This window comes from Phocoena sinus, chromosome X (genome assembly GCF_008692025.1).
Source record: "Phocoena sinus isolate mPhoSin1 chromosome X, mPhoSin1.pri, whole genome shotgun sequence".
NCBI classification, from domain to species: Eukaryota; Metazoa; Chordata; class Mammalia; order Artiodactyla; family Phocoenidae; genus Phocoena; species Phocoena sinus.
Window position 1 is genome coordinate 113,762,797 of NC_045784.1, and position 20,613 is coordinate 113,783,409.

General features: G+C 41.6%; 1 protein-coding gene across 2 annotated transcripts in view; it reads right to left on the reverse strand.

Moving 5' to 3' along the window:
- The window catches only part of GPC3 (glypican 3), a 448,983-nt gene that overhangs the window by 61,275 nt on the left and 367,095 nt on the right, over positions 1–20,613 (reverse strand). For both annotated transcript variants that reach the window (XM_032620671.1, XM_032620670.1), the window contains exon 7: positions 4,318–4,477. In XM_032620671.1, coding sequence (XP_032476562.1) covers positions 4,318–4,477 — 160 coding nt within the window. The remainder of the gene's footprint in view (positions 1–4,317; positions 4,478–20,613) is intronic.

The following is a 20,613-nucleotide window of genomic DNA, read 5'->3' on the forward strand; positions in this document are numbered from 1 at the left end:
GGAGCCAGAGTAGGGAAAATAAGATATTTTTTTCACGTGTAAATAGCTCAGGAGAAGAAAACAGGGAACCTGCAAGGTCAGAAGAAGGTGTCCCCAAAAGACTCCAATAAGCACCTTGCCAGGGACTAAAGCCAAATAAATGAACATTATTACAACTGCTGTCACGAGAATGGCCGGCGAGAGATGTCTGGGCATCCTCTTCATTTTACAAATGGAGAAACTGACTTCTAAAGAGAGGAAGGGGCTTGCCCCGGGATACATGGGACTTAGAAGCAAAGCCAAGAATAGAACCTTGGTGACCTGCACTTCATCCAGTGCAACAAAAGATGGGAAGAAGTGAGCCGGGGAAGCCAGCCAGTAGGACCTGGCTGGGTAGAGTGCAAAAGAACTGCTGAGGGACAAAAGGGAGATAGGAGAGAGCCTGAACATACTCTGAGCCTTGTTTTTTATTTTCAAGTTGTCTTTCGGAGGAAGGAATTTGGATGTTCTAAATGAGATGGCGGTAAACGCACACAGTGTTCCAAGTCTAGTGGACTAAGTGGATGTTGATGAATCACCAGGACCAGGTGGCATCTACCCAGATTTTGGGTAAAACTGTGTAACAGCTGACCGAAGTGTATAGCTTGTTATTCCAAATTAACTATTGTGCCACGAGCCTGGCAGATTGCCAATGAGTCTCCTCTCCGTGAGAAGCATTTCAAAGGGGACTCAAGGAACTCCAGGCTGGTAGGATCACTGAACATGTTAGGCAAGTGTAACCTATTGGGAGTAAGGCATCATTTTTCCCGTAAATTAAATTAACCACCATTTGTGTAGCGTTTTACAGTTTACAAAGCACTTAGGGTAATCACGCCTAACTAACTGACTAGAATTGAGAGGATAAATGTGCATTTGGACAAAGGGAAACCAGTGGATGTAATCTATTCAGATTTTGAAAAGGCCCTTGACAAGGTCCCAGGCCAAACACTGTTTTAAGAAGTTAAGTCACCATGGAACTGTGGAATCGTGTTTTGAAATGGATAGGGAAGTGGCTTACAGGCAGGAAAGCAAGAGAAGGGATAAGCAGGGACTTTTTGGAGAAAGTGGTATGTACTAGGGGTCAGCGTGGAGACCAGTTACGAGTTTGCTAAATCATCTGGGCAACCTTTAGATGACCAAAAGCTTTTGGGGGCAGCAAAGCAGATTTGTCCAAAGAGTGGCCTCTGAAATCTGAATCCTAACTCTCGACCTTAGCCACTGCATGACCTTAAGCAAATTACTCTACCTCTTCCAGCATCAGTTTTCTCATCTGTAAAGCAGGAACAATAATAGTGATGTTGTGAAAATGACATGAGGCAGTGCCTGGAAAGTCCCGGCACAGTGCTTGCAGCATGGTAAGTGTCCAATAAACATAAGCTTCTATTATTTTTACTTATTATGCTTATTCAACATTCTTTTTATGGGATGCCAGGCTCTGAGTGATCATGTCATGCCCTAGGAATGGAACCTGGGAGCCACTGCAGACTATTTCTTGAAAGCACTGGTAGAATTTGTTTTAGTAATTCAGAGGACAGAGATAACTGTAGACTGAGATGGTTGTGAAAGACTTCATTGAAGGAAACTAATAATTATGGAGCACCTAGTATGTTCCAGATAATGGGTTAGATGCCTTACAAACTTCCCCCCCTCGATTTGATCCTGAAATAGTCCTATGAAGTTGGGGTAATGATCCCCACTACGATGGGTGAGGGAATGCAGACTTAGATAAGAGGCTAAGAACTGGCCCAGGTCCTGCTAGCTCATAAGGAATAGAGCCAGAATTCAAATACAAATTTACTCTACCCCTAAACCTATTTTTTTTCACTGCATCATACTTGAAATGTACTTTTAGGGATGGGTGTAATTTAAGAAAAAATAAAAGAGGGGTACCTATATAGAAATAAATGTGGGCAACTCTATGAAGACAGATAAAAACAGTATGTCTACTCTTTTTTTGCAGTACACGGGCCTCTCACTGTTGTGGCCTCTCCCGTTGCGGAGCACAGGCTCCGGACGCGCAGGCTCAGCGGCCATGGCTCACAGGCCCAACCACTCCGTGGCATGTGGGATCTTCCCGGATCGGGGCACGAACCCGTGTCCCCTGCATCGGCAGGCGGACTCTCAACTGCTGCGCCACCAGGGAAGCCCAGTATGTCTACTCTTGCTCATGGGGCGTGAGTATGGTTGTTCTTGCCAAAGTGCAGGGTTCCTGTGGGGCTACTGATGGGGAATGAAGCCGAAAGGATACTTTAAGCTAGACCAGAAGGCCCTCAGAACTCTGCTAAGGAGTCTGAGCATTATCCTCCAGGCAGTGGGGACAGGATGAAGGTAGCTGAGCTAGGGAGTGGTCGGAGATGCTTTAGAAAGATTAACCTGGCAGCTGTACAAGGTAAATTTGGTGGAATCTTCTGCCTGGGCCTCTGATTCTTTGTTCTCTAATCTGCTAGCCTAAGGCTCTCAATACTCCTGTCTTAGCCTAGAAGACTGGAGACCACTTAAGATGTGACTGAAATAGCATATGCAGGGGGGTGAAAGGGGGATAGAAAGGAAACAGTGAGATAAGCAGAAAAATAATTACAGATCATCTACAGTGATTTGGTGCCCAATTATATATGAAGGGCAAGGGAGAAGAGTCAAAGACAACTTCAGTTTTAAGCCTCAGCGACTGGGAGAATGGTAGTGGCATTAGAAAAATAAGGATATTAAGGGAGGAGCCAGTTTGGATGGTCTGTTGATACGTTTGATTTCTGACACATAGAGCTGGGGGTAATGGTGGGAAAGCCAGGAAGAAATGACTAGTAAGCAGCTGGAGATGTGGGATGGGAGCTCAGGAGAGCAGTTAAGATTGCAGGTAATGATTTTATGAATTATCCCCATAGCGGTATAATAGTTAAAGAATGCTCACTGCAGCATTATCCACAACAGCCAAGAGGTAGAAACAACCTAAATGTCCACTGATGGCTAAATGGATAAAGAAATCGTGGTGCATACATGTAGTGGAATATTATTCAGCGTTAAGAAAGAAGGAAATCCTGTAGTCATATGCTACAGCATGGATGAACCTTGAGGACATTACGCTAAGTGAAATAAGCCAGTCTCAGAAGGGCTACATGATTCCACTTAGATGAAGTAGCCAAACTCATAGATGCAGAAAGCAAAATGATGGTGCCAGGGTTTGAGGGAGGGGGAAAGGGGAGTTAGTGTTTAATGGGGACAGAATTTCAGTCATACAAAATGGAAAAGTTCTGGAGATCTGCCGTACAATCTGCATATTAATAACAATACTGTACACTTAAAAGTTTGTTAAGAGGGCAGATTTCATGCTAGATTTTTGTTTGCCAGAATGGAGGAAACAAATAAAAAGAACTTACAGAAATCATAAAAAAAAATTGAAACTGCCAAAATGGATGAGATCTGTGTTTTCTCTGGAAAAGAGAGAAAAGATAGAGGCTTAAGGAGAGACCCAGTTTCAGGTAGGATTAGAAAGAACTAGTGAAGGAAAGAGGTTGAAAAAGAAAGAGGAGCTTGCAGGGTTTCAGAGGTCATGGGCAACAGGATTGCAAGGAGAAGGCTGTGCATTGCAGAAGGAAGAGCATGACATTGGAAGTCTTAAGACCCAAGTTAGATTTCCAGCTCTGCCATTTAGATGAATCTCATTTCTTCTCTGAGCCCCAGTCTTCTTATCTGTAAAATGGAAACACGAACACCTATCCATACAAAAGTATTTTGTAAATTGGGCTAATCGATACAAATGTGACTTGTGAGGGAATATTTTTTTTTTGTGGTTGTTTTGCCTTCTAGACAGCATCAGCTATTTTTCTTCTATTTGTTTTCACCTAGCCGTGCAGTTATGTGTCACAGCCTATCAGTGTTAGACTACTTGTGGGAAAAAAACCAAATATGACATTCTAAAAAGAGAGGGTCAGCTAATGTCTTTTCCTTTGAAAGTTACCCCATCATTAGTTTTCACCAGACTCTCAAGATTGCATTTCTTTTTTCATCTCTTTTTATAACTGAGAAGAACCAAGGAAATCTCCAGTAGGAAACAGAGCCAACTGATTTAGGGCAGTTCATTTTAGACAATGAGAAACAGGAAGTTACCCTCTACCCAGGTCCAGAGATTTAAAAGAAAAGGATACCTGAAAACTTCATCTTCTAGAGTGTAGTCTTTCCTTGAAGAACTGATGGCATTGTGTGTTGCAGAGATTTTAGGGGAGTTATAGAGAGCAGACTCAATTGGTATTTAATTCCTAGGCATCACCATTTTAGCTCAGATTTGAGCCAGCACTAGTCAGTTACCTGCAAGGAAGCGGAGCTGGTTCTTCACTTTCATCATTCCATCACCAGAGCCTCCGATACACTCATCTTCATCATCACCGCAGTCTCCACTTTCAAGCCCTTCCTCATCAAGGTTTTTATCCAAAACTCTACCCTTGGGCACAGACATGGTCCTCAGGAGCTGAAAGAAAACAACCAGGATTGTAGCAGCTCTTCATATTTCTGAGGCAGGGCTAAAACAGTGTGTTATTAACAGGAGGCATTAAAAAATGTTAAAAGAGTTACACAGAGGTTTTAAAAATCATTTTCAAACTTAAATAGACGTACACTGCTTATACTCTCTAGAGTTGCATACTTCTGGACCCTTCCATAGCATTTGATATGATTCTCCACCCTTCCACTCTACTTCCACCATCCAGTACCAGAGTGTATATTGTATCAGAACGTTCCCATGTCTTAAGTTCCTGAAAGCCTCCACGGGAGGAGAATTTACTGATGAGGCACTTAAGACATGATAGGCAAGGCATATTTATAGGCTGAGAGAACACCACGTTCAGAGAAGATGTTTATGGAAGCTCTCTCTAACTATATTTACATTCACTAAATTAAAGCAACAAGCGCATCCCACCAAATGAAGAGAACAGCAGTGACATTTTATACACATTTAAATGAATACTTATAATTCATTGCCTCGTATTATGCCCTGACCACTAGAAAAACTTTAAAAATATCTCCCTCTTCCACAATTTCAATAAGATGCTTTGAAATTCCTTTTGCTTCATTGTAGACCATATGCCTAATAAGAGGCATGTCTGTTTTGCCCTTCAGTTTCTGGATTTTCAGTCACACAATCAATACCTTCCTAATTTTATGGTGACTCCCGCCTCCCAAATGTCTCTCCATTGACTCAGAAGCCCAGCTCACAGCATGAGTGGTCTCTGAGAGCAATTTTACTTTTCCTCACACTCTCTCTCCAAGGCTGTAATCCAACATCCTCTATTCCTCCTCTAGCTTCTGCCTCATCATCCATTTTTAGTTCTAAATCTCAGTCCCACCTTCCATTTTTAAATAATGGACAACAAAAGATGTTGGATATGCAGAAAGTGAGATTTCTGCGATTGCAGAAGAGGTATCTGGAAGAAAAAAATGCTGCATACATAACACAGGCACATCTTGGCTTCTGTGGCTTCCACTGTCTGTGTTCACTGTCACTGCAAAATATACTCTTATGTTCTCCACCTGTGATTTAGCTGTTACACCATGATCTACTTGCAACAAGCTACGCATCATAGAGAAATATGACTGCAGGTTGGTTTCTCTTTTTCAGCAAAGAAAGAAAAGTCCACAACAAAAAGTTGGTTCTTTACTGGCAAACGACCTCTAATGTTGTCTGAGAAGCGAAGCCACCTCCCATCTACCACTCCAGCAGCACCTCCACCCTGCTGCTCTAAGGCATGTGCTTCGCTACCCCACCTCCCAACCCCACACATCTAAACGTATAATACACACACACGCAGTAGGATAAGATACACCAGTAGTTCTCTAACTTTTAGAATTTAGGACCCCTTTATACTCTTAGTGGGAACCCCAGGGAACTTCTGATTATATATAGTTATATCTATCCACATTACCATCTTATAAACTATAACTGAGAAATTTTTAAAAATATGTAATAACTAATTTAAACGTAACAATAATAAACCCATGACATGTTAATATAAATAGCATTTTTGGAATTGAGGAAGATGGTGGAAGAGTAAGACGCGGAGATCACCTTCCTCCCCACAGATACATCGAAATACATCTACACGTGGAACAACTCCTACAGAACACCTACTGAAAGCTAGCAGAAGACCTCAGCCCTCCCAAAAGGCAAGAAAGTCCCCACGTACCTGGGTAGGGCAAAAGAAAAAAGAATAAACAGAGACAAAAGAATACGGACGGGACCTGCACCAGTGGGAGGGAGCTGTGAAGGAGGAAAGGTTTCCACACACTAGGAAGCCCCTTCGCGGGCGTAGACTGCGGGTGGCGGAGGGGGGAAGCTTCGGAGCCACGGAGGAGAGCACAGCAACAGGGGTGCGGAGGGCAAAGCGGGGAGATTCCCGCACAGAGGATCAGGGCCGACCAGCACTCACCAGCCCAAGAAGCTTGTCTGCTCACCCGCCGGGGCAGGTGGGGCTGGGAGCTGAGGCTCGGGCTTAAGTCGGAGCACCGGGAGAGGATTGGGGTTGGCGACGTGAACACAGCCTGAAGGGGGTTAGTGCACCACGGCTAGCCGGGAGGCAGTCCGGGAAAAAGTCTGGAGCTGCCGAAGAGGCCAGAGACTTTCTCTTGCCTCTCTGTTTCCCGGTGCGCGAGGAGAGGGGATTAAGAGCGCTGCTTAAAGGAGCTCCAGAGACGGGCGCGAGCCGCGGCTAAAAGGGCGGACCCCAGAGACGGGCAAGAGACGCTAAGGCTGCTGCTGCCGCCACCAAAAAAGCCTGTGTGTGAGCACAGGTCACTCTCCACAACCCCCTTCCGGGGAGCCTGTGCAGGCCGTCACTGCCAGGGTGCCGGGATCCAGGGACAACTTCCCTGGGAGAACGCACGGCACGCCTCAGGCTGGTGCAACGTCACGCCGGCCTCTGCTGCCGCAGGCTCGCCCCGCACTCCGTGCCCCTCCCTCCCGCCGGCCTGAGTGAGCCAGAGCCCCCGAATCAGCGGCTCCTTTAACCCCGTCCGGTCTGAGCGAAGAACAGATGCCCTCCGGCAACCTACATGCAGAGACGGGGCCAAATCCAAAGCTGAGAACCTGGGAGCTGCGAGAACAAAGAAGAGAAAGGGAAATCTCTCCCAGCAGCCTCAGAAGCAGCGGATTAAAGCTCCACAATCAAATTGATGGACCCTGCATCTGTGGAATACCTGAATAGACAACGAATCATCCCAAATTGAGGAGGTGGACTTTGAGAGCAAGATATATTATTTCCCCCCCTTTTCCTCTCTTTGTGTGTATGTGTATGCTTCTGTGTGAGATCTTGTCTGTATAGCTTTGCTGTCACCATTTGTCCTAGCGTTCTGTCCGTCCGTTGTTTCATATTTTTGTTTTTAAAAAACTTTTTTCTTAATAATTACTTTTCATTTTAATAACTTTATTTTATCTTACTTTTATTTTATTCTCTTGCTTTCTTTCTTTTGACTTTTTCTCCCTTTTATTCTAAGCCATGTGGATGAAGGGCTCTTGGTGCTCCAGCCAGGTGTCAGGGCTGGGCTTCCGAGGTGGGAGAGCCAAATTCAGCACACTGGTCCACAAGAGACCTCCCTGATCCACATAATATCAAACGGCAAAAATCTCCCAGAGATCGCCATCTTAACACCAGCACTCAACGACCAGCAAGCTACAGTGCTGGACACCCTATGCCAAACAACTAGCAAGACAGGAACACAACCCCGCCCATTAGCAGCGAGGCTGCCTAAAATCATAATAATGCCAAGGACACCCCAAAACACACCACCAGACATGGACCTACACACCAGAACACAGGCACTAGTACCCTCCACCAGGAAGCCTACACAACACACTGAACCAACTTTAGCCACTGGGGAGAGATACCAAAAACAACGGGAACTACGAACCTGCAGCCTGCAAAAAGGACACCCCAAACACAGCAAGATAAGCAAAATGAGAAGACAGAAAAACACACAGCAGATGAAGGAGCAAGGGAAAAACCCACCAGACCTAACAAATGAAGAGGAAATAGGCAGTCTACCTGAAAAAGAATTCAGAATAATGATAGTAAAGATGATCCGAAATCTTGGAAACAAAATAGAGAAAATGCAAGGAACATTTAACAAGGACCTAGAAGAACTCAAGAGGAAACAAGCAATGATGAACAACACAATAAATGAAATTAAAAATACTCTAGAAGGGATCAATAGCAGAATAACTGAGACAGAAGGACGGATAAGTGACCTGTAAGATAAAAGAGTGGAAATAACTAAGGCAGAGCAGAATAAAGAAAAAAGAATGAAAAGAACCGAGGACAGTCTCAGAGACATCTGGGACAACATTAAACGCACCAACATTCGAATTATAGGGGTTCCAGAAGAAGAAGAGAAAAAGGGAGGGACTTAGAAAATATTTGAAGAGATTATAGTTGAAAACTTCCCTAATATGGGAAAGGAAATTGTTAATCAAGTCCAGGATGCACGGAGAGTCCCATACAGGATAAACCCAAGGAGAAACACGCCAAGACACATATTAATCAAACTATCAAAAATTAAATACAAAGAGAACACATTAAAAGCAGCAAGGGAAAAACAACGAATAACACACAAGGGAATCCCCATAAGGTTAACAGCTGATCTTTCAGCAGAAACTCTGCAAGCCAGAAGGGAGTGGCAGGACATATTTAAAGTGATGAAGGAGAAAAACCTGCAATCAAGATTACTCTACCCAGCAAGGATCTCATTCAGATTTGATGGAGAAATTAAAACCTTTACAGATAAGCAAAAGCTGAGAGAGTTCAGCACCACCAAACCAGCTTTACAACAAACACTAAAGGAACTTCTCTAGGCAAGAAACACAAGAGAAGGAAGGGACCTACAATAACAAACCCAAAACAATTAAGAAAATGGGAATAGGAACATACATATCGATAATTACCTTAAATGTAAATGGATTAAATGCTCCCACCAAAAAACACAGACTGGCTGAATGGATAAAAAAACAAGACCCGTATATATGCTGTCTACAAGAGACCCACTTCAGACCTAGGGACACATACAGACTGAAAGTGAGGGGATGGAAAAAGATATTCCATGCAAATGGAAATCAAGAGAAAGCTGCAGTAGCAATTCTCATATCAGACAAAATAGACTTTAAAATAAAGACTATTACAAGAGACAAAGAAGGAGACTACATAATGATCAAGGGATTGATCCAAGAGGAAGATATAACAATTGTAAATATTTATGCACCCAACATAGGAGCACCTCAATACATAAGGCAAATACTAACAGCCATAAAAGGGGAAACACAATCATAGTAGGGGACTTTAACAACTCACTTTCACCAATGAACAGATCACCCAAAATGAAAATAAATAAGGAAACACAAGCTTTAAATGATACACTAAACATGATGGACTTAATTGATATTTGTAGGACATTCCACGCAAAAACAACAGAATACACATTCTTCTCAAGTGCTCATGGAACATTCTCCAGGATAGACCATACACTGGGCCATAAATCAAGCCTTGGTAAATTTAAGAAAACTGAAATCGTATCAAGTATCCTTTCCAACCACAACGCTATGAGACTAGATATCAATTACAGGAAAAAATCTGTAAAACATACAAACACATGGAGGCTAAACAATACACTACTTAATAACGAAGTGATCACTGAAGAAATCAAAGAGGAAATAAAAAAATACCTAGAAACAAATGACAATGGAGACACGACGACCCAAAATCTATGGGATGCAGCAAAAGCAGTTCTAAGAGGGAACTTTATAGCAATACAATCCTACCTTAAGAAACAGGAAACATCTCACATAAACAACCTAACCTTACGCCTAAAGCAATTAGAGAAAAAAGAACAAAAACCCCCAAAGTTAGCAGAAGGAAAGAAATCATAAAGATCAGATCAGAAATAAATGAAAAAGAAATGAAGGAAACGATAGCAAAGATCAATAAAACTAAAAGCTGGTTCTTTGAGAAGATAAACAAAATTGATAAACCATTAGCCAGACTCATCAGGATAAAAAGGGGGAAGACTCAAATCATTAGAATTAGAAATGAAAAAGGAGAAGTAACAACTGACACTGCAGAAATACGAAGGATCATGAGAGATTACTACAAGCAACTCTATGCCAATAAAATGGACAACCTGGAAGAAATGGACAAATTCTTAAAAATACACAACATGCTGAGACTGAACCAGGAAGAAATGGAAAATATGAACAGACCAATCACAAGCACTGAAATTGAAAGAGTGATTAAAAATCTTCCAACAAACCAAAGCCCAGGACCAGATGGCTTCACAGGCGAATTCTATCAAACATTTACACAAGAGCTGACACCTATCCTTCTTAAACTCTTCCAAAATATAGCAGAGGGAGGAACACTCCCAAACTCATTCTCTGAGGCCACAATCACCCTGATACCAAAACCAGACAAAGATGTTACAAAGAAAGAAAACTACAGGCCAATATCACTGATGAACATAGATGCAAAAATCCTCAACAAAATACTAGCAAACAGAATCCTACAGCACATTAAAAGGATCATACACCATGATCAAGTGGGGTTTATCCCAGGAATGCAAGGATTCTTCCATATACGCAAATCAATCAACATGATACACCATATTAACAAATTGAAGGAGAAAAACTATATGATCATCTCAATAGATGCAGAGAAAGCTTTCGACAAAATTCAACACCCATTTATGATAAAAACCCTGCAGAAAGTAGGCATAGAGGGAACTTTCCTCAACATAATAAAGGCCATATATGACAAACCCACAGCCAACATCATCCTCAATGGTGAAAAACTGAAACCATTTCCACTAAGATCAGGAACAAGACAAGGTTGCCCACTCTCATCACTGTTATTCAACATAATTTTGGAAGTTTTAGCCACAGCAGTCAGAGAAGGAAAATAAAAGGAATCCGAATCAGAAAAGAAGAAGTAAAGCTGTCACTGTTTGCAGATGACAAGATACTCTACATAGAGAATCCTAAAGATTCTACCAGAAAACTACTAGAGCTAATCAATGCATTTGGTAAATAGCAGGATTCAAAATTAATGCACAGAAATCTCTGGCATTCCTATACACTAATTATGAAAAACCTGAAAGTGAAATCAAGAAAACACTCCCATTTACCACTGCAACAAAAAGAATAAAATATCTAGGAATAAACCTCCCTAAGGAGATAAAAGACCTGTATACAGAAAATTATAAGACACTGATGAAAGAAATTAAAGATGATACAAATAGATGGAGAGATATACCATGTTCGTGGATTGGAAGAATCGACATTGTGAAAATGACTCTACTGCCCAAAGCAATCTACAGATTCAGTGCAATCCCTATCAAAGTACCACTGGCATTTTTCACAGAACTAGAACAAAAAATTTCACAATTTGTATGGAAACACAAAATACCCCGAATAGCCAAAGCAATCTTGAGAACAAAAAACGGAGCTGGAGGAATCAGGCTCCATGCCTTCAGACTATACGACAAAGCTACAGTAATCAAGACAGTATGGTACTGGCACAAAAACAGAAATATAGATCAATGGAACAGGATAGAAAGCCCAGAGATAAACCCACGCACATATGGTCGCCCTGTCTTTGATAAGGGAGGCAGGAATGTACAGTGGAGAAAGGACAGCCTCTTCAATAAGTGGTGCTGGGAAAACTGGACAGGTACATGTAGAAGTATGAGATTAGAGCACTCCCTAACATCATACACAAAAATAAGCTCAAAATGGATTAAAGACCTAAATGTAAGGCCAGAAACTATCAAACTCTTAGAGGAAAACATAGGCAGAACACTCTATGTCATAAATCACAGCAAGAATTTTTTTGACCCACCTCCTAGAGAAATGGAAATAAAAACAAAAATTAACAAATGGGACCTAATGAAACTGCAAAGCTTTTGCACAGCAAAGGAAACCATAAACAAGACCAAAAGACAACCCTCAGAATGGGAGAAAATATTTGCAAATGAAGCAAGTGACAAAGGATTAATCTCCAAAATTTACAAGCAGCTCATGCAGCTCAATAACAAAAAAACAAACAACCCAATCCAAAAATGGGCAGAAGACCTGAAAAGACACTTCTCCAAAGAAGATATACAGATTGCCAACAAACACATGAAAGAATGCTCAATATCATTAGTCATTAGAGAAATGCAAATCAAAACTACAATGAGATATCATCTCACACCGCTCAGAATGGCCATCATCAATAATCTACAAGGAATAAATGCTGGAGAGGGTGTGGAGAAAAGGGAACACTCTTGCACTGTTGGGAATGTAAATTGATACAGCCACTATGGAGAACAGTATGGAGGTTCCTTAAAAAACTACATATAGAACTACCTTATGACCCAGCAATCCCACTACTGGGCATATACCCTGAGAAAACCGTAATTCAAAAGGAGTCATGTACCAATATGTTCATTGCAGCTCTATTTACAATAGCCAGGACATGGAAGCAACCTAAGTGTCCATCAACAGATGAATGGATAAAGAAGATGTGGCACATATATACAATGGAATATTACTCAGCCATAAAAAGTAACGAAATTGAGTTATTTGTCGTGAGGTGATTGGACCTAGAGTCTGTCATACAGAGTGAAGTAAGTCAGAAAGAGAAAGACAAATACCGTATGCTAACACATATATATGGAATCTAAGAAAAAAGAAAAAAAAAAAGGTCATGAAGAACCTAGGGGTAAGATGGGCATAAAGACAGAGACCTACTAGAGAATGGACTTGAGGATACGGGGAGGTGGAAGGGTAAGCTGTGACAAAGAGAGAGTGGCATGGACGTATATACACTACCAAATGTAAAACCGATAGCTAGTGGGAAGCAGCCTCATAGCACAGGGAGATCAGCTGGGTGCTTTGTGACCACCTAGAGGGGTGGGATAGGGAGGATGGGTGGGAGGGAGAGGGAAGAGAGAAGAGATATGGGAGCATATATATATGTATATCTGATTCACTTTGTTATAATGCAGAAACTAACACACCATTGGATAGCAATTATACTCCAATAAAGGTGTTAAAAAATAGCATTTTTAATGAAAAATAAACATATTTTCCCCTGACAGAAAACCATTAGAAGAAGGGTGGCATTGTTTTACATTTTTGCACATATCTTTAATATCCAGTTTCATATGACAGCTGTATTGTCATATCTGCTTCTCCCTTCAATCTGTTGTTATATGTTGTTTTGGTTGAAACATTTGCAGAAAATCCAGCCTCTCACAGGTTATGTAACGGGAAAAGAGAGAAGTATTTAGTAGCCTTTTCAGATAATTGTGGGTATTTTTCACTGATACTACATAAAAATTCAACGAGGAAAGGTTACTTGCAATGTTGAATACGAAACCATATAAATAAACTTTTCATGTTCTGTTACATTAAAATCCATTGGTATGTTTCGAACTTTGTATGGGCCTTTTACCCATTTTGTCTCATCATGCACGGATCATCCGGAAAATATTGGTTTACTGAGTTCTGCAGGTCTTCCAAATGTTGAAATCTTTCATTATATGATGTCAAAAAATCACATTGATTGGGCTTCCCTGGTGGCGCAGTTGTTGAGAGTCCGCCTGCCGATGCAGGGGATGCGGGTTCGTGCCCCGGTCTGGGAAGATCCCGCATACCGCGGAGCGGCTGGGCCCGTGAGCCATGGCCGCTGAGCCTGCGCGTCCGGAGCCTGTGCTCCGCAACCGGAGAGGCCACAACAGTGAGAGGCCCGCGTACCGCAAAAAAAAAAAAAAAAAAAATCACATTGATTAACATCACCTGCAATCTCATTTTAAAAAGTCTTTTAAATATTGGGAAGCTCTTAAGGTCATGGTGGCAGATACAAGTTTCCCAAAATTTTAATTTTCTCTTGAAAGTTCAAATGGTATCCTTGGCAACAAATACTGTCAGTTTTTCCTTTAAGTGTCAGGCTCTCTTTGTTCCTTTCGAAGAAAATGGCTAGCAAATACTGAAGTCTGTATAACCATCGTTTCTCAGTCATTACAGAGGCTAGTTTAGCTCATAGCTTAAATAATCTCACAAGCGCGTTTCCTTGAGACACATAACAGTTTGCAGCAGAAGTACCTTAAACATACGTCAAACGTCATAACACAGAATATTCTTTAGAAGTATACGCAGGCGTTAAGGTTCAATACATTAATCAGTTTTACTGCTTCAGCAATGATATTCTTAAGTGAAATGCCTTTTATTTTCCTGCAGGTGTATGCCAGTGAAGAGTACAATGATGACGAGTACACTTTGGCGCCACTGCCTTGATTCATACTGTGGTGCCAACAGTTGTACTCACTATTGCTTTTGCAGCATCAGTGCAGATATCAGCACAGTGGAAAAGGCAAGTAACAGTACCGTTGTGCAGGTAATTTTGACCTTGCGGATCCCTGGGTTTCATAGACTACCAGGGTTCATAAACTATTCTTTGAGTACTACTAACCTAGACTGTAATGTCATTTCAGTTTGACCAAAACACCCCAACTTCTTCTATTACCATTATTTCGTATGGGAAAATTGCTTTTGACATACACATTTGAAGGTCAATTTTGAAAAATACATCCTTCGTGTGTGTCATGGATTACCTGAATTAGAATTGTTCACGTAAGGGGAATCTGCGGTTCGATACAGCTTTGTGAACTTTCTCTTTCTCAAGCATGTCTCACATCTGCGCCTTTCATTAATCCCTTCAGCAAACATTAACTGAGCACCTAATGTGAGTTGTTTTCATGTCTATTGAAAGCACTCCATCCTTTCAAGCCAAGTTCAAATGTCACTTCCTTAATAAAGCCTTCCTAGCCACCACAGATAGTTATCATAATTCTCCCTTTCCCTCTTCCAGCACTGCTCCCTTTATCTGTACCTCCTAAAGAGCACCTTACTATGCAACCTGGTATTATTTATTTGTACACGTGGCTTCCCTCCACCACCAGACTGTGAGCTGCCCAGGGGCTGTGCCTTATTTACCTTTGAACCCCACAGCATTTAAGGCAGTGTCTGGCACATAGTAGGCACTCAATAAATGTGCTATTGAACTGAAGCAAGATGAAGTGGCATGGCATCTTTAATTCTTTAAAAGCTACTTCCACAACCTCATGAAAAAGGAGAAAGCCAAAGCACACATGAATTATAGAAAAACTTGTGAATGAATAACTAAACCCTTTTGGACGACCCTGGCTAAGATCTGTAGCTAATCTTTGAGAGGCCGTTTTCCAACCTCGTGTACAATGCCCCCAGTATTCTCCGGTATTTCAGCTTTTTTAAAGTGCAATTTTAAAAAAACTTTAAAACTTTGCCAGTGAAATTACTTCTTTAGTTCTCAAATGACTCCCATTTTGGAGACAACTTCAGCATTGAAGAAGGATTACAGCATACTTTCAAACCATATTACACAGACATCTGCTGAAGAGCCTAACCCTCACACATGAACAAAACAAATCCAAACCTAGAAAGCTATTGTTAATGCAGAAGTCTCAAAGAGTCTGAAGCTCCAGAGTGTTGAAAGAAGGGTAACGTGTCAGAGATGAGGAATTACCAGCAAGGACTGTGGATTTAGCAGAGCCTGGAATTTGGCACAGAAATCAAATAAGCTAATTACAATTCACAATATTGACCGTTTTGTTCCCTCTCTCACTCTTTACAATGTCTTCCAGACTGAACGCTCACTTTATAAAAGAAAAGTTATGAGGGATTTGCACACAAATCAGTTAACTTTAGGTGCCTGATACTTCTGATGAACTGTTTGCCATTTTCAAAGGACAGTATCCTATTAGCTTTTTAAAAGCCAGGGCTCAGAATAACGATTATCAATGTAAACTATCTTATTAAAACACCGATGATTTTACTCCACGACCCCCAGAACCATTCCCTAAACCTGACATTTCTGCCGTGCATTGTTTGGCCCTCCTTAGCAGGAAGTACACGAGGCCTTCCCACTGCCCAGCTTTTTCCACAGTTTCTACCCTCCTTGCGACTCTTGACTCACATAAAACTATCATGGTTGCTTAAATATACAATCAATTTTTATTTTATAATCGATATTTTCATTATGTAAGTATTAATGTAATACAGAAAGAGGAAAGGAAAGAGAAATAAGGGGGAAAACCCCAATTCCCAAACTTTAAGAACCAATGTTTGTGTTCTCTGGGGTAGCGTTTTTAATGTCTATATTTCTACACGGTTGAACTTGCATTTTAGAATCAGACTGACTTGGGTTAGAATTCTGGTTTTTCCCCTTATTAACTTCTTTCTTTCCACTTACTAACTTTGCTGCTTAATCTCCCTAAATCTCAATGTCCTCCTCTGTAAAATGAGGAAAATAATGCCTGCCTCATAGAATTCCATAAGAATCACCTAGGATGTTCCTTAAAAACTCAGGCTCCCAGGCCCCACCCACAGAGCTTCTAACTTAGCAGGTCTGGGGTAGAGCACAGATCTGCACTGTTAACTATATCTACCCCTGCCCCTGCCCCAACCTTTCTGTGAGTGAACCACAGACCACACTTTAAGAAACGCTGCTCCAGTGTCACTCTACTTCCCAGAAATCTGGTGAAACCATCTTTGGACAAGAGTCATCTCAGCCCCACGTGTGTTTGAATTCTTAATGCATGTTCTTCAGACCATTTTATAAAAAAGTAAATGCAATCAGATGATTTCCTTTTCACTTAGCTATGGACATCGTGACCCTTTGTCTTTGTAGTTAATGAAAATACCCTTGTGTAAAGTGAGTGACTTTGTTTGATTAGAAAGGGAAATATTTAAAGCTAGCCCTGGAACAGGTACTCAGGGTTGTGTGATAAAAGGAAACAAAAAGCCCGGAATAATTACTTAAGAAAATTAAAACCACAGCATAAGAGGAAAAAAGGCTTTCTAGAATACAGCAATTTCATGTTCTTAAAACCATAACCAAGATAACAAAAGAGCACTGCTGCATGGGACGATGTGATTTGGCCAAAGCTCTTTTCATGCTTGCTTGACAGCAGAACAAAGATCAAACGACATACTTGTTGTTCTTAGGGGGATCAAATATGCTGAAATTAGACAGCGAGAGCAGCAACTCTTGATCTGTCTGTATGGTATAAGTAATGTGCCTCTTGGAATTATCTTGATTGCAAAGATATGAACCTTATCAGCCACACACTGTGCTAGGACTTAACATATGTTCTCTCATGTAATCCTTGAGTCTGCACCATCAATTTGTGTAATAGGGAAGATTGTCATCCCCATTTCCCACGTCAAGGGAGGCTCAGAGAGGGGATAAGAATTGACCAAGTTACTAAGTGATAGTGACCTCATTAAAAATATAGTCTTCTGCTTCCAAGTCCACAGGTCTTCAAAAAAAGAAAAAGCTCTCTTAGGTAAAGACATCAACTAATGGGGACTTCGTTCACCTCTTTTGCCATCCTGACTTCTTTACCTAAGATAATTTCCAGTTCAATCTCATTTTCTCAGATGCTATCCATGAACTATACTTTGATGGGAAGCCTTTTGTTATTGGGCCGGAGAGCTGGGAGGGGGAGACAATGACATCGGATGCCTCCTGCTTGTTCTTCTCAGCCTCGCCATCTACTTAAATAACCAAACCATCTCATCACAAACAGGTTTGTTTTGAAAAGCTTCAGACAGCTGGTTAGAAAAGAATGAAAAATTCCATTGCTGCTGTTACATGGCTAAGAGTTTTCTTGACTTTAAGCTCTTCAGCATTTTAAAAATAAAGGACAAGTAACAAGAGTAGATACTACAAATATGCGGCTTGGTACATATTTTGAGGATTTAGCTGGTTTTGTCTCTTTTGGCTACTCACATACCTCTCTCTAGGCATTTTAAAAAATATCTGGAATCCAGGTTTCATTTTAAAGCTATTAAGCTGGGCTTACAAAACTGATTTTGAACTATTTGGATGCTCAGCTTTATCCAACCTGCAAGGAATGCTTTGGGGGTTCGGCTTTCCATGTCCACAGCAATGTAAATACATGCTTTACTGTTTGTATTTGAGTAGCATGAGCTAATGGGAAACAAATGTGTGACTCCAATGAATCCCAGCTTTTGGGGAATGCCATTATTATTTATACGCTGTGCACATCCACAAGACCTAGGGCACGTGACCTCTGCTTTGCATGCACACTTTCTTTGAACGAATGCACCAAACCACAGCCACAACTAATTGGAAACAACTGGGACTCCACACATTTGAGGAGAAGCCAGAACCAAAGTGTATAGGGCTAGAATTAATGGCTATATATGCACTTCACACATTGGGGAGGCAACAGAGTATAACCCTTAAGAGTGTGAGCTTTGGAATCTGACCCGCATGGGTATGAATCTCTACTCAGCCTACTTACTAGCTGTGTTACTTTTGGCAAGTCACTTAACCTCTCTGAGCTTCAGTTTCCTTGCCTGTAAAACAGAGGTTAATGCTATTCATTAACTTTGCAGGGTTGTTGAAGAATTAAATTCAACAGCACCTTCCACCTTTCACAGTCCCATGTATCCTTCTTTCATAGAACTTTCCACAGTTTGTAATTATATATTCCCCTGTTGCACCCCGACTAGACTAACAGAAGAAATAATGGTCTGTTTCAATGTGCTGCACGGTGTTTGGTACAAAGTAAATGTTCAATAAATATTCATTAAATGGATGAACGAACAGATAAATAGAATAATGCATATAAAGCGCTTAGCACATTGCTTGGCAAGGTAATTAGTTCTCGAACATGTTAACCCTGTTGCTAAGGATAATGATGATGATCTTGAAGATGAAGAAAGGGAGGAAGAGGAGAGGGAAGAGCAGTAGCAGCCACTGAGGCAGACACGAAGAGCTTAGTACACACGCCTCGTGAAGCACAACAAGTAACACCCCCTGGCCAAACACTGAGGCACCAGAAAAAAAAGGGTGGGTGGAATTTTTGTAAGAGTCTGGGGAAACCCTTCTGGATGCTCCCAGTCAGATAAGGTTCTGTGCACTAAGGATGCACGCATAGATGTGTAGTAATAAAGAGCAATGGGACCTGCCAGAGGCTGTGCTTCCATGTAGTGTCACTAAGAAGGCCACCCACACCCAGATACACTTTTGCCTGGGCATTTCTTCCATGTCTGCCTCTTATCCACAGCACACACTTTCTCTACCACTTCTAGCTTCCCCGATGCTTACTTTACATTTGTTAATGTAGCCTGGAAACTTGTGAGAGTAAGTCCTCCCAACTCAATAAATACCTGGATAGTAAAACAAACCAGGATGTGAAAGAAACAAACTCGGGATGAAATTAAAACTATTTTGGTGGGGCTCGCTCCCAGTGGCAGAAATGGTTCTCTGCAGTTAGGAATCTGTCCACTGTCTTAAAATAAAAATATTTACAATAATATTACCAATAGCTTAGAACTGTATAGAGCTTTACGCCTTTCCAAGAGGAGGCAAAGCATGGTGGTTAAAAGCTCACACTCTCTAGAGACAGAAAACTTGTGTTCAAATCTAGACTTTATCGTTTACTAGCTTTGTTATTATAAACAAGTTATTCTTTTTTTTTTTTTTTTTTTTTTTTTGTGGTATGCGGGCCTCCCACTGTTGTGGCCTCTCCCATTGTGGAACACAGGCTTAGGATGCGCAGGCTCAGCGGCCATGGCTCACGGGCCCAGCCGCTCTGCGGCATGTGGGATCTTCCCGGAGCGGGGCACGAACCCGTGTCCCCTGCATCAGCAGGCAGACTCTCTACCACTGCGCCACCAGGGAAGCCCACAAGTTATTCTTTAACCTCTCTGATCCTTATATTTCTTATCTATAAAACGTGTATAATAATACCTATACCTATCTCCCACATTGCATTATCATGGGGTTTAAATGAGGTAAACCACGTAAAGGATTAAGCTTAGTATCTGGCACACAGTAAGCACTTACACAATGTTATATTAATATTATACATTTAAAATATGTTTATAAGGGGCTTCCCTGGTGGCGCAGTGGTTGAGAGTCCGCCTGCCGATGCAGGGGATGCGGGTTCGTGCCCCGGTCCGGGAGGATCCCACGTGCCATGGAGTGGCTGGGCCCGTGAGCCATGGCTGCTGAGCCTGCGCGTCCGGAGCCTGTGTTCCGCAAGGGGAGAGGCCACAACAGTGAGAGGCCCGCGTACCGCAAAAAAAAAAAAAAAAAATATGTTTATAAGACCTGAATCTCTGAAGAGGATGAATTCTGAATTTTTGGTTCCAGTTAACATTCAATTATGGCCTGGGTAGGGCTCATTCTGTGGAACACCGTAGGCTCTCAATAAATCTTAGTTATTGCGTCATTACTATCAGTATTTCATTATTTTTATAATTAAAAGTAGTTCCATATCTGTTTTCTCAGTTGATCCATCCCGGACCCCTGTGAGGCAGCAAGGCAAGTATTATTAGCTTCATTTTACAAATAAGGAAATTGGAGCTGAGAGAGATGTGAGGCAACGTGCCCACTTTTATCTTGAAAAAGTTCAAGGGTAGTTACTGTAAAGTGGTTAGGATTTGGAATGGGGCCAGGGAGGAGGGCTTCTGTAATCCAGCATTAAATTGGAAAGGGCATGGCCCTGGGACTA